This window comes from Apodemus sylvaticus, chromosome 1 (genome assembly GCF_947179515.1).
Source record: "Apodemus sylvaticus chromosome 1, mApoSyl1.1, whole genome shotgun sequence".
In the NCBI taxonomy this organism is placed as follows: domain Eukaryota; kingdom Metazoa; phylum Chordata; class Mammalia; order Rodentia; family Muridae; genus Apodemus; species Apodemus sylvaticus.
The window spans coordinates 5637268-5649512 of NC_067472.1; the positions used below are offsets into that span (position 1 = coordinate 5637268).

Sequence of the window (12245 nt, forward strand, 5' to 3'; positions counted from 1 at the left end):
GGGAACCCTGAGACAGATCCGAGATCAGAAAGCAAACTGAGATGCTGGGAGGGAGAAGCTTTCAGGCCTCTGACCCGGAACAGAGACGCTCTCTGACTCCCCTATGTCTTTGGGGCCTGGCACATAGTTGGTGCTTATAAATGCTCGGATGAGTAAGTCTGATCACGGTTCTCCTTTGAACAGAGAGAAGGGAACAGGAGGGAGCTCCTTGGAACCACCTGGTTCTCCTCCTCACTCTATTACCTCCCTTTCTTCAGAAATGCTGCTTCAGGTGACAGCCAAGACATGCAAATTGAGCATGACCAGGTCTTCTGGAGACAAGGTAGCCTGGGGGTCCATTCAGGGCATAAGCAATCAATTCTGAACCCTCCTCCATGTGTCACACTGCACGACAGAGGCCTGGGATTTCCTGAACCCTGAGGCTCGAGGAGCTGATGGAGGGACCCTATGCCAGACCCCAGGGCCACCTACCCTAAGGCCTGTGCCTACCCTCCACCTTTCTCATGAGGACTGCCAGAGGGCCCACACCCCTCCCTCCTTGGCAAAGCCTATCCTCAGACTCCATGTCTCCTTGGTAGTCTGGCCAAGATGGGCCTCTAGGGCAAGACAGTGCCTGTGACTCTACAACCCTGAGGGGCTGAGATAGAAGAAGCTTCAGGGCATTGGCCATACCTCACACCGTGGACACCCAAAATGGGTCAGACATTATCAAAAGAGGGACAGACATCTCAACCAGAGGAATTGGTTGGAGCAGCCGGAGGGGCCCCCTCTCCCCCAGGGAAGCCCAATCTACGTTTTCCCGGCATTCTAAGCCAGAAGCCAAAGGACAGCAGTGGTAGGATTTCAGGGTGTTCCCGTACAGGTGCCTCGCTGACCTTGCAGTACCGTGTCCCTCAGGGGTCGAAGGCCGTGGGACTTTCTGTACAGAGGAGCCATATAACCAGGTAGGCAGGGACAGCAGAGAGGGTCACCAGGGAGACGCAGTAAAGTATGCTGGTGCTTGGCCCAGTGCAGGGTCTTCAGTTTGCTGAGGATGCCTCTGTGGCCTGGGCCCTTGGCAGAGCCCTGTGGAGAGATTCTGGGGCCTGCAGTGTTCATCCTCGACTCTGTGGAGGCTCATCAGAAACAAACAAACAAGGAAACTTCTGTTTCTTCCTAACAAGTGCGTTTTGTGGCAAAGCCAGAAAACAGAAGACTTTGGGGCATGGAAGCTGTGCTGAGCTGTGGAGAGTGCCCGGGCTCCCTCCACCCCACCTTCCTGGGGGAGGCCTGGGGAGGAGTGAGGATGCTGCCCAGCGAGGTGCTGCCTGCAGGAAAAGCCAGGGCAGTGTAGGCTGTGGATCTGCAGGAAAAGCCGGGGCAGCCCCGGTGGACGAGCAGGCTGAGGATCAGGATCAATACCGGTGCAGAGGCAGCTGTGCTCCTCCCTGGGTTCCCCAGCTGTTATTCATGCCAAAGGGCCTTGTTTGGATGAAGGGAAGGAGGGGTGGGAATTCGCAGATTCACAGGCCCATGCTCCGCCTGGAGCAGGTTCCCCCCTCAACTGGCCCCCCTTATTTATGTAGCACCAATAAGGAGGTGATTCAAAAGAGGGGACACCTCCACCCCACCCCCGTGAGCCTGGAGCCAGGGAGGATAGGGATGGTATAGGTGATGGAGCCCGGATCCCTGTTGTCCCATCACTGGCTCCCCTTGAGGGGACACACGAGCGTCTCAGAGCGGCCCACTCTCTTGCTCTTGTCTGCACTGAGCTGCATCTCTCTGGTTTAGTTCACTCTCTAGTCCTTTGCTCCAAGGCCCCCATCCATCTTGTTTTGGCCACTTGCCTCTGGTGAGCTGGCCTTGACTGGAATCCTAAGGAGGAGGGCTGTGGCGGGGCCACAGTGGGCAGGGTGCCCTGGATGCCTGGGCCCCAGGAACGCACTCATTTCCTGTCTGGGATGGATGCTCCTGGCCACCCTCCACCATCACCCATCTTGGCGCAGTGCCGATCTGCTTTGGACCTGTGTGCATCTGTTCATCGCCCCACGGTGGCCCACCGATCACTTTACGTGGAGCATCCCAGGTGAGGGACAGAAACATAAGCTTTGGGTTAGGTTAAAATCAGCAGGTCACAGCATAGGGTGAGGTCAGGACAGAGGACGGTTTCCTGTCTCAGGCAGTACCTCTTTCCACTGAGGGTGGCTAACCACACCATCTTCCTCCCCACTGGGAAAATGGTTCTAGCACGTCTTCTGCTGAGGCATGGAGGTGGTTGCCACGTGACTAATGTGGACCAGAGCCTGGAGGCCCTGCAGACCTGGGTGTGGCCACTATTTCGACATTTGCAGCGACCAAGGTGATCTGAGAGGAGGTCTTATGCCTGCTTGGTCAGCACATGACTACTGTAGGACCCATCTGTCCTTGGTGAGTGATGCTTGGGCCTATAGTACCCAGCCAAGAGCACACTCATGATCTAAGGGATGGGGGTGGGATGGAGAAAAGGTACTCTGGTCCCCGTCTTTACCAGAGCACCCCAGTCCTGAAGGCTGTGGCTTCCATGTTATGTACGTAAACAAATGAATTGCTGGCCAGATATAGCAGGGATGTGGCCGAGGACTGACTTCCCATTTCCAGTGACCGTGATAGGGCTTTGTTCTCTCCAGCCCCTTGAGGTCGCAGTCTGTGGAAAAGCTGATCAATTCACCGATGGCAAGCCCCAGTAAGGGAAAGGCTGGAAGGTCAGTCCGTGCACGGGGCGGCTCCCGTTACCCATTAGGGGAGCTTGGTTTGTAATGAGCACGGGCTGACTACAGAGGCCAGAGACACCTTCCTGGCCAGCAAGCCCGACTGCCCGCCCTCACTGAAGACCAGACTCCCTCTCAGCTGAAGGGACAGTGGCCCTTGGCTGGAGACCCAGCACTTCCTTTCAAGGCATTGTGCCACAAAAGGCCGACAGTCCCCTGATGTGGGCCTCTCCAGGTAACATTTTTGTCACCTCTGTACCCAAGCAGAGCACTTGGAGAGGCTAATCAGTTCATGGCTAAGTGATGAGGAAATTATCGCTCTCCTCAGTTCTCAGCTACGTAGACAAACTACTATAAATATTTATGATGCGAAATTTTATTATTTAAAAATTCCCCTCTAAATTTCCGGTAAGTCCATGGAAGAGTGTCTGCCAAACAGGTTGCAAATTAAGAACAATTATTTTTCTCTTCCGCATTTGAATGTAACTTAGAGCTGAAGTCATTGAAAGGGGTTAACATCAACCTTAATTAAATATTAAAGTGTGCCTGTACCTGCTGCTATTGTTGCCCCTTCGAATAAGATATAACCTATTTTTGACAAGTTTTCATCTTTCTCTGTGGAAGACACTACATGAAACCAAATCAGTGGCACAGAGTAGAGTAATGAATAATCTATTTCATATTCCAACAGTACCCAGGGCTCGGAGTGGAAAAATATTCAGTCAGATGATGGCAAGAGGCTGCTGGGGTACCACATGACACGGCTAATGTTTAAATAATAATAATAAAAAAAGCGATAAACAAATCATTAGCCCTTAACAGTTGTTTAATGCAATTTGTTAATGAACGTAATGGCGGGGACTGATAATGAAAGACAATAAAACCGTCTAAACAGGCGCCAAGTCGCTGGCCATGTGCAATTATTTCCTTGTCAAGTTTTTATGATTTAATGAGCCCCTCTGGGACTGACGGCTGTCAGTCAGTCGTGACTTTTTGACACCATTACAACTTCAAATACAGCAGCAGGCAGGCTGTTTTCCTCGGATTTGAAATACTGAAATGATCTGACAGTTTTAAAGAAAAGATGTGCAAAAGAGAGAGAGAGAGGGAGAGGGAGAGAGAGAGACAGTGGCTGCTCTTCCTTTCTCTCCCTCCTCCCTTCTTCCGTGAGTTGGTAATCTCTGGATGCTGTTTGGTAATGAAAACCCAATCACGGAGGTCATTATCTGATGAGGTTTTTGGAGCAGGCAGGCTTTTCCCCTCTTTATTTCTTTACTTAATGATAACCCTCAATGGGCTCGCCCCGCATGGGATGGCCAGAGCCGCACAATTTTGTTCACCATTAATTTCAGCCTTTGAAGCTCAGGGCTCAGAAGCAGTAGCAAAGCAAACCCCCCACCAAGCTGGTTCCAAAATAAGACAATCCAGCCTGCCTGAAACAGAATAGCAAATGGCCTCGCAGCCCAGGCCTGCCCGCTGACGTCAGGCCGCCGGATCTGCAGGCATTCGCCTGCAACACGGAACATTTAAAACTCTTTGCAACTTAAGAGACTTTAATTAAATTGCTTTTGATTCTGGAGCAGGGTTGCTTCCGCTTTATTTATACTGTCAGAGAAACTGTTTAGTCTGCATGAATTTTATATGGTGAGGGCTTCCTCCTCTTCCTACCCCCCCACCCCCACCCCCCTGTGCCGCCACAGCAATCCCCCAACACTTTTAAACAAAGGCTCCCAACTTCACAAATATTCAACAACCGACATCTACATAATAAGAACTTAGAACCTTCCACACACAGACACCTGCTTCAGAGCTATGTACTTTCTCCCTTCCTTGGTGGGCAGGGAGGTGGGGAGGGTATCGCCCTGACCCAGGGCTCCTCCATGTTCTTCCCATGATGTCAGGAGGCCAGAGGGTAGACAAGGGACTTTCAGACCAGTTCGCACCCTCGGCGGGCCTGGCCTGAGTTGGGTGGCCACTCTCCAGGGGATGTGACAGAGCTGTCAGGCTCACAGATTTCCACTCCCATGGCTGAGCTGGGACAGTGTCACTGGCGATAGCATCCAGCAGAGCGTCCGACCGACCGACTGAGTGGCAGGCACCTGCCTGCCTCGCTTCTCATTTCACCGCATCAGCGTGAACACAGGTTTCCGTGAACTGCTTAGGGGCCAGCAAGAACCAGTGCTCAGCTTCTACCTGCCTGTCAGGTGGCCTTGGGAAGATGGAACTTGTAGGGATGGAAGAAGGTAGGAGAGAGAGCTCAGGCTCAGGTATACTCCTAACTAAGATCCAGGATTTCCAGAGGCCACAAGGCCTTGACCTCCCTCACCGGCACCGGCACCAGTTTCTTTGACACATTTAAGATGTCCAGAATTCAGCTATGAGGATAAAAGGTTCTTGCTGAGCTGGTCCCTTTAGCAGACAGGAAAGGTAGCGGGCTTCCAGCCTGTCTCCTCTGCTGTCCTACTTTGTTTGGCCCAAACCGCACGCCACCCTTCCGACACAGAGAATACACCTTTATTTACACAATAATAAATGATTCATCTGAACACATATAGACCCTGCCTGTTTCCATGAGTACAAGTCCTCTGGTGGATTTTGTATTTCTTCTCTACTCTATAATGGTTTTCTTCTGAGTGTGTGTGTGTGTGTGTGTGTGTGTGTGTGTGTGTGTAGTGGGAGCTCAACTATAGCATGCTCTTAACTTCGTGAGCACAGGTGGTTAGCATTTTTTATGAAGAGAACAGGTTGGCTTTTCAAGAATTCAAAGCTGCCAATTATATTAAAAAGATAGTGCGTGCAGCCCTGTAAGGACCTACACAGTCTGAAGAAGAACACATTTGTTTCATGACTAGAGGGGAAATGACCTCAGCTTGGGAACTTTTAAGCCTGATCACAAATGAACTAATTTTGAACACAATTCCCAGTTACCCCAGACAAAAAAGAAAGGGAAGAAAATGACGAAGCATGCTAGAGGGTTGAAGGCATGGAGAACAGAGGCAGGCTTTGCTGAATGGTTGTTTCTAAAAACGCAAGTGCTTCTTGTGCAGCGGTCTGCAATTCATTCTCTGAAAGAGACCAGTGGCCACCTCCCACGGAGGGAGGGCAGGTCGGGTCTCTGTTTGCTTGTTTGTTTGCTTTTGCCTAGTGGACCCACCCATTTTTATCACCACATTGCACAAGCCACAGCAGCAGGCCCTGCTCAGGCTCTCAAACAGACTCATGCTGTCTTTCTGTACTGGAAGGGACGTGCAAGAACCTTCTCAGACCTTATGTATAGACCAGAGGGCTGCTGTTGACTGAGCTCATATTAGAACTGGGGAGATACAGAAACAGGTCAGGGAGATGTGGTCACAATTAAATACGTGCCAATGCTCACACTGCCAGCGAATTCTGGGGAGAGTGGCTCTGGGGGGAGGGGAGGGAATATTTCTTGTTGCCAGTAACCGAAGTTGGGCAAAGTGGGTGTTGAGCAGCTTCAGCAAAAAACTCTTGGGCAAAATGTACACACGCATACATATGTGTGCAATAAAAAACCAGGCCTAAGTCAATTCTCTGCACAAGTGACAGTTATCTGCTCCTCACTGGCAGAAGAGCTGTACCCATTATGCTGGGAAAGGGCGCCGCTGACCGAAGCTGCTCACTGGCTCTGGCCTCTGATTTTTCTGGCATTTAATCTATGGACAGCGCAGAAATGTGACACACAGAAGGTCCTGTGACTGAGTCATCATGGCCTCTCTCAAACCGTGACTCCAGGCATGACCACAAGGCAAGGAGGAATGTTACCAGAGCTATTCTGGACAGCAGATGAAGTTACCTAAAGGCAAGTAAGCATTCACCTTTACCTATAAAAAAACAAAACAAATTCGGGTAGAGACCAACCTCAGAATGGAAACCAGCCCACATGTAGACAAGAATAGAAAATGTCTTTACACTCTCTGCACTCAGCTCAGCAGTGGGAAGGGAGAGACAGAGGGTCACTCGGGGCCTGTCAGCATGAGAGGATGATTCATGTGACCATTTTGTCTTAATTACTGAGAACAAGCCAAGATCACTGTTTATCAAGGGAGAGTGGATACATCAGTGTCCTCTGACAAAAAAAGTGATGGCCGTCAGGATGGTGATGACCACGACGATCCCCAGGATGACGAGCAGGATGCGGTTCTGGATGATTCTGTGGGAGACAGAGGAAGAACGCACGTGGATGAATGAATGGTACCCTGCCAAACACTGCCCAGGCCAAGCCGGCTAAGAAACTACAGCCTGTGAGTATGCATACACACTCAGCCACAGACACATAGCCAGACACACATACACATAGCCACAGACACACACACACACACACACACACAGAGAGAGAGAGAGAGAGAGAGAGAGAGAGAGAGAGAGAGAGAGAGAGAGAGAGTGCTTCCAGCTCTATAAACAACTCCACAGTGCTTGCACTCAGAGAATGCTTACCAAAAGCTAAGGGGAATCACCGGCTTTCTAGGCTGGGTACCATGTAGCCTCCTTAAGTGATCACGGGTCCCATGTGAGCATCTCTTTTTAATTTAGAATGTGAGACAAGCCTTACTCTTTTTTCCCCCAGTGTTTCCCATGAAAGGAGAGGATTCCAAGGAAACATGTCAGTGAGGTACTTACCTGAACAAAAATACCCCAGGAGAAGTGAGAGAGACTTAGCGGGGAGAGGACAGGATTAAGAAGCAAGTGTCAAACTTGCAGCTCAGGTTGTGAGGCCGTCACCTGTCAGCGCCGCTCATGGCTTCGTCAAGCCAGGAGGAAACGTTACATATGCTCCCCAGTGCAGAATAAAAGATGGAATGAGAGCTAATGGAGTGTCCCCTAGGTGCCTGGCAAGCGGCTGTGGGTAGGCCCTCTAGGGGCTGCTGGTCCCTCGGTCCAGCCCTGCAGATGCTGACCTCAGAAAGACAAGCAGAGGAGACAAGCGCTCTGGATGCCTGCAGCGTGCTTCCGCTGAAGTGATTTCATAATTTGTTACCTCATTCGGAGAAAAGAGGTCGCACACCACAATGCTTTGTTGAGTCTTTCAAAGGGAACCTGGGTCAAACGGCCTCGCCCACGCCCGCTGCTCTTACAGAGCGCACGGAAATAGAAACCCAGAGAGGCTGGCCGTCTAGCCGGCTGGCCGCCCGGCTTCAGGCCTGAAGCAGCTCCATCCCACCTGCCCAGAGGCACGTGCAGAGTTCTGCGTCCTCCTACCCTGGACAGGGTCTTCCACGGGGAGGAGCACATGGGGCTGAGTCAGGCCTCCACTTGAGTGGGTTTTTAGAGGAACCTTCACAGGGTCCCCGAGGCCTGGAATGGAGGCTGATATCAGGTTGTTGTTTTGGTGGCATCCTTCCCCCCCCCCCCGCCCTTCCTTCTTCATGGGTGGATGGATACCATCCCATTAGAGTGGTCCATTCCCCTGTGGCCCCTAACAGGACGGGTTCCCTCTCTTCCTGACAGGTTACAAAATGATCGCCATTTGCTGACACGTCTTCCGCAAAACTGCCTGAGCAGCAGTGTCTGCTCTTCTCGGAGAGATGAATGGTGTGCCCTGCTCTCATTTATCACAGGAGGCTCCGTGAAGAGCTGTCTTGTTTATTTCTTCTTGTCCCACTAGAAAGCCTATGCCCGGCATTAATTCTTCTGTGATGACAGCTAATTCAGACTTAACAGGCCGTATTTACCCAGGAGGCAGGAAGGAGTCTCTGTCCCACTAAATAAGTAAATAAGAATAGGATTCCAGTTTATTAAAGTGAAGGTAATTAGGAACACTGGTTGGACCTACTTTGACTTCGTCTAACACTCAAGTTGGTTTCCTCCTTTTCTCTAGGAAGGAGAGTCTTCAGAACGGTCCCCTTGGCTCCCTTTTGCTGAGGTCACTGTTCAGAACTCTGTTTACCACACGTGTCGGATTCACAAAATAAATCAGTAAACCGAGTAAATCGGCGATGAGGCAGATTCCAAGCGTGAACCTTTAGAAGGTCTGCTGTTTAGAAGGTAACCTGTCATGGTGTGCAACCCTTAGTGTGGTAGTGTGTCCTACCCACAGCGTGGGATGAGGGCTGCGAGCGTCCGAGATGGACAGGCAGGATGGTTAACTATGGGTGCTACTAGTTCAGTCTGGAATGTGGTAATAAAGTAAGCACACCGGAGTCCCCAAGTCCTAACTTTCCTCAATAGGGCTTTCCCCTGCCTTGCGCAGCCACACCCACTGGCATCCCTGTCACCACACCTCTGCTGCTCTAGTGGATCTGTCTGTAGTGAATATGCAGACTTCGTCTCTGAAGCTTGGACGTCATGCTTTAGATGTGGCTGGCACTTGGGAGCAGGGCAGAGAACTAACTTTTTGGGGATTCTGATGACGGAGCATGGCCGCTCGTCAGTGTAATCATCCCGTCCTAGGAAGAATGCACAAGAGATCTGGACAAGTTCCCTTGGCAGGAGATGTTAGGGTAGGAAAGGATGGGGGTCAAAGTTGAAATGAGCCCCTAAAGATGGAGCTACATGCTACAGTGCCTCTGCAGAGCAGCCCTGGCTCTCCTCCCTGAACGTAGGGGAATGATTGGCCACCAGGCTCTTGAGTGTGCGCCAGTGGAGGACGTCGGTGCTACTATGGAAAGGGATGCCAGACATCTGAGACAAAGGGCAGGGGGCAGAAGGGATTAGAATACAGAGAGGCCAGGCCGTCAGCCTAGCTTTGGACTGTGAAGTGCTCCAGTAAATATGTCTCTTTAGGGACAGAAAATGAGCCTCCTGAGTGGATAGGACTGACCCAGAAGGGAGAGGGGATGTATAGGCTGGCTGTGGTGGACCCTCGCTGGGGAACAGTCCCTGGTCATGGCTGCTGGCCAATCCTGATCACTCTACTCAACAGAACTGAATACACACTTGTAGAGTTGGGAGGAATCAGAAAAGCCAGCCGGGTCAAGGAACTCTGCTAGCAAGCCAGAAAAGAACTTTGGGGGCAGCCCCAAGTAACTTGCTGTTAACTCTGGGTAAGGGGCCTTGACGGTTCACCAGGCCAGCAGCAAACAGTCTTAATGTCCCTCTTGAAAATGCAAAGTGTGTTTATCCAGTAAATAATTTAAGAAAGAGTATACACTTGAAAGAAGACGTCCACTGAACCAGCCAGGCTAAATCGCCTGCAGGCAGAAACCCGTGCGTCTGCGCGCTGCATTTTATCAAGTGAGCACACTGCGGCTTTAAAAGAATGCAGAGGCAAATTAAAAGGAATGTGGGCCCACGAAACATCAAGAATTCTCCAAGTTTACATTATGAATCACAGTGCTGTTGATATAAGATGAATTAACCATTTACTTTGAGGTTAAACTCACACAGTATTATTGAAAACACTGATCCTTATGTGGAACCCGGGGAGCAGTTAATCTTCCATTGCCCGTCTCCTCCCCTTCTGGAAACGGCTCCTGTGTGTGGCATGCAGAATTACAGAAGGCTGGTTCACGTGAAGGAGGCAGGTGGCTCCCTCATCTCCTCCTGCGTGAGGGGCATGGGGACCATACCGCCGAGGACACTCTTCAGAGTCCTCCTTGAGATGTCCAGCACTCACTACCCTGACCTGGTCACCTGGTCCTTGGTGCTGTATGTTAGCATGGCATGCAGATAACTTTCTATGCCACACCCTCTAGTGGGATTCCCATCTCCACATTTGATGTAGAGCCTGAACGGTCCAGAGACCTCGGTGACACAGGACCTGTATCCCAGGGCTATCTCCCGGATGGTCACTGCCCCGTGGCCTCTCCTGGGTCCACAGGAGAATTGTTTGAAGGTGATAGGTGTGGGGATTGCTTGTTACTGCAGCGTAATTGCCACCCCTCTCTGTCCAGGGGAGGGTTCACCTAGGTGCAGAGAAGCTTGGGGTGCACCCGGCCCAGCAGCCATGGTTTGACGATGGCCGTAACTCCTTCCTTGACTGGATAGCATGGATTGTTTCTTAATATTTCATGCTATACTTGATGGTTCATTTATTGTTTCTTTATCTTCAAAGGTTGGTTTTTAAATAGAGATATTAAAATGCCATTTATTTATGTCCGTATTTCTTTACTTGTGTGTACACCACAGCGCCCATGTGGAGCTCAGAGGGCGGCCTGGAGGACTTGGTTCTTTCCCTTCGCTCTGCACAGCTTTCAGTCAAACTCAATTCAGCAGGCTTGACAGCAAGCACCTCCACCTGCCCAGCCATGTGCCATGCCCGAAGCCCACCTGCCCAGTCACCGCGCCTCGCCCGAAGCCCACCTGCCCAGTCACCGCGCCTCGCCTGAAGCCCGGTTCCTTTTGCATCTAGTCATCACAACTCTTCTCATGGAAGACCCAGGAGCTTCTTCAGCTGAAGGTGCTGCATGGTCATGGTCACGGTGTCCATGGTCACGGTGTCCATGGTCACGGTGTCCATGGTCACGGTGTCCATGGTCACGGTGTCCATGGTCACGGTGTCCATGAGCACTAGGCATGCTGCCCAGGCCACTCTGCATCCTGACAGGCACAGGTAAGGGCTGGCTGCAGCATCCCATGCCACCCCTGGCTCAAAGGTAGTGGCGTGACCTAAGCAAGGATAGCCAGTGTGCTCACTCCATTTCCCTGGCTACAGTGACTCAAGCCAGCTAGCAGCCATATTCTTTTCATAAGGAAGTCAGCCTGAGAAAGAAGCTTGGCCGTGGAAGGACAGCCAGCCAGGACCCCACCCTGAAGGCGTGATAAACTTCTATAGCAAGCCACCCTTCCTTTGAGCTTTGATTAATAGGAGAAAATAAATTAACTTCATCTTTTTTTCAAGACTGTTTGATTTGGGTCTTCTATTATTTCTAACCAAAAAAGCACTTCAGGTTGGGCCACTGAGCTTCCTTCCTCCCCAAGTTTCGGATCTCTGGTGCCCTCTAAGAAGGGCTTCCTGACAGATGGTGCTGTCTCAAGCTCGGGTTTCCCTGCACTGTGCTTCCCACTCTGCCTAACCACACAGGTGTCTGATTTTCTGTTTCTGTGAAGTTTTCTCCCGTAGCAAGTGGCCCTTCCACAGCCTGAATCTCTTTTATCGTTTGTATCTCTCTGACATAGAGCTTGGTAGAGATATTAAAAACAACAACAACAACAACAACAACAACAAAAACAACTTGTGCAGGGTGTGGCGGTGTAGGCCCCCAAAGTTCCAGCTACTTGGGAATCTGAGGCAGTTCAAGGTCATGTGAGCTAAAGAGCCTGAGGACTGAGGTCACCTGGGAGATGGACTGTGACCTTGACGGGGTTCTTACACACAAACACAGCACAGGGCTGAGCTACTGGTCATGTCCAGTAAGGATGACTGCAGCACCCTTGCTGCAGATGAGGGGCACAGCTTGCGCCTGCCTTGGGGTAGCCTTCGTCTTGGTCCACAGGCAAGCCCTACCAATTAAAGATCTCTATTTCTTGCCCAAACAAATGTTCAAAAGCTGGCCTGACACCCAAACCACAAGGTCTGCTGGGGATTTCCCTAGAGAACCAAGAGAATAGCCTACTCCCTCT

At 51.0% G+C, this 12245-nt stretch overlaps 1 protein-coding gene across 2 annotated transcripts in view; it reads right to left on the bottom strand.

Annotated features, from left to right (window-relative positions):
• Window positions 1-3084: 3084 nt before the first annotated feature.
• Window positions 3085-12245, bottom strand: part of Vti1a (vesicle transport through interaction with t-SNAREs 1A) — a 308900-nt gene continuing 299739 nt past the window's right edge. Inside the window, exon 8 of one of the 2 annotated variants that reach the window (XM_052183476.1) lies at window positions 3085-6897. In XM_052183476.1, the coding sequence (XP_052039436.1) occupies window positions 6804-6897 (94 nt within the window). In that variant the 3' untranslated portion in view covers window positions 3085-6803. The remainder of the gene's footprint in view (window positions 6898-12245) is intronic. The other variant, XM_052183503.1, reaches the window with a different exon arrangement.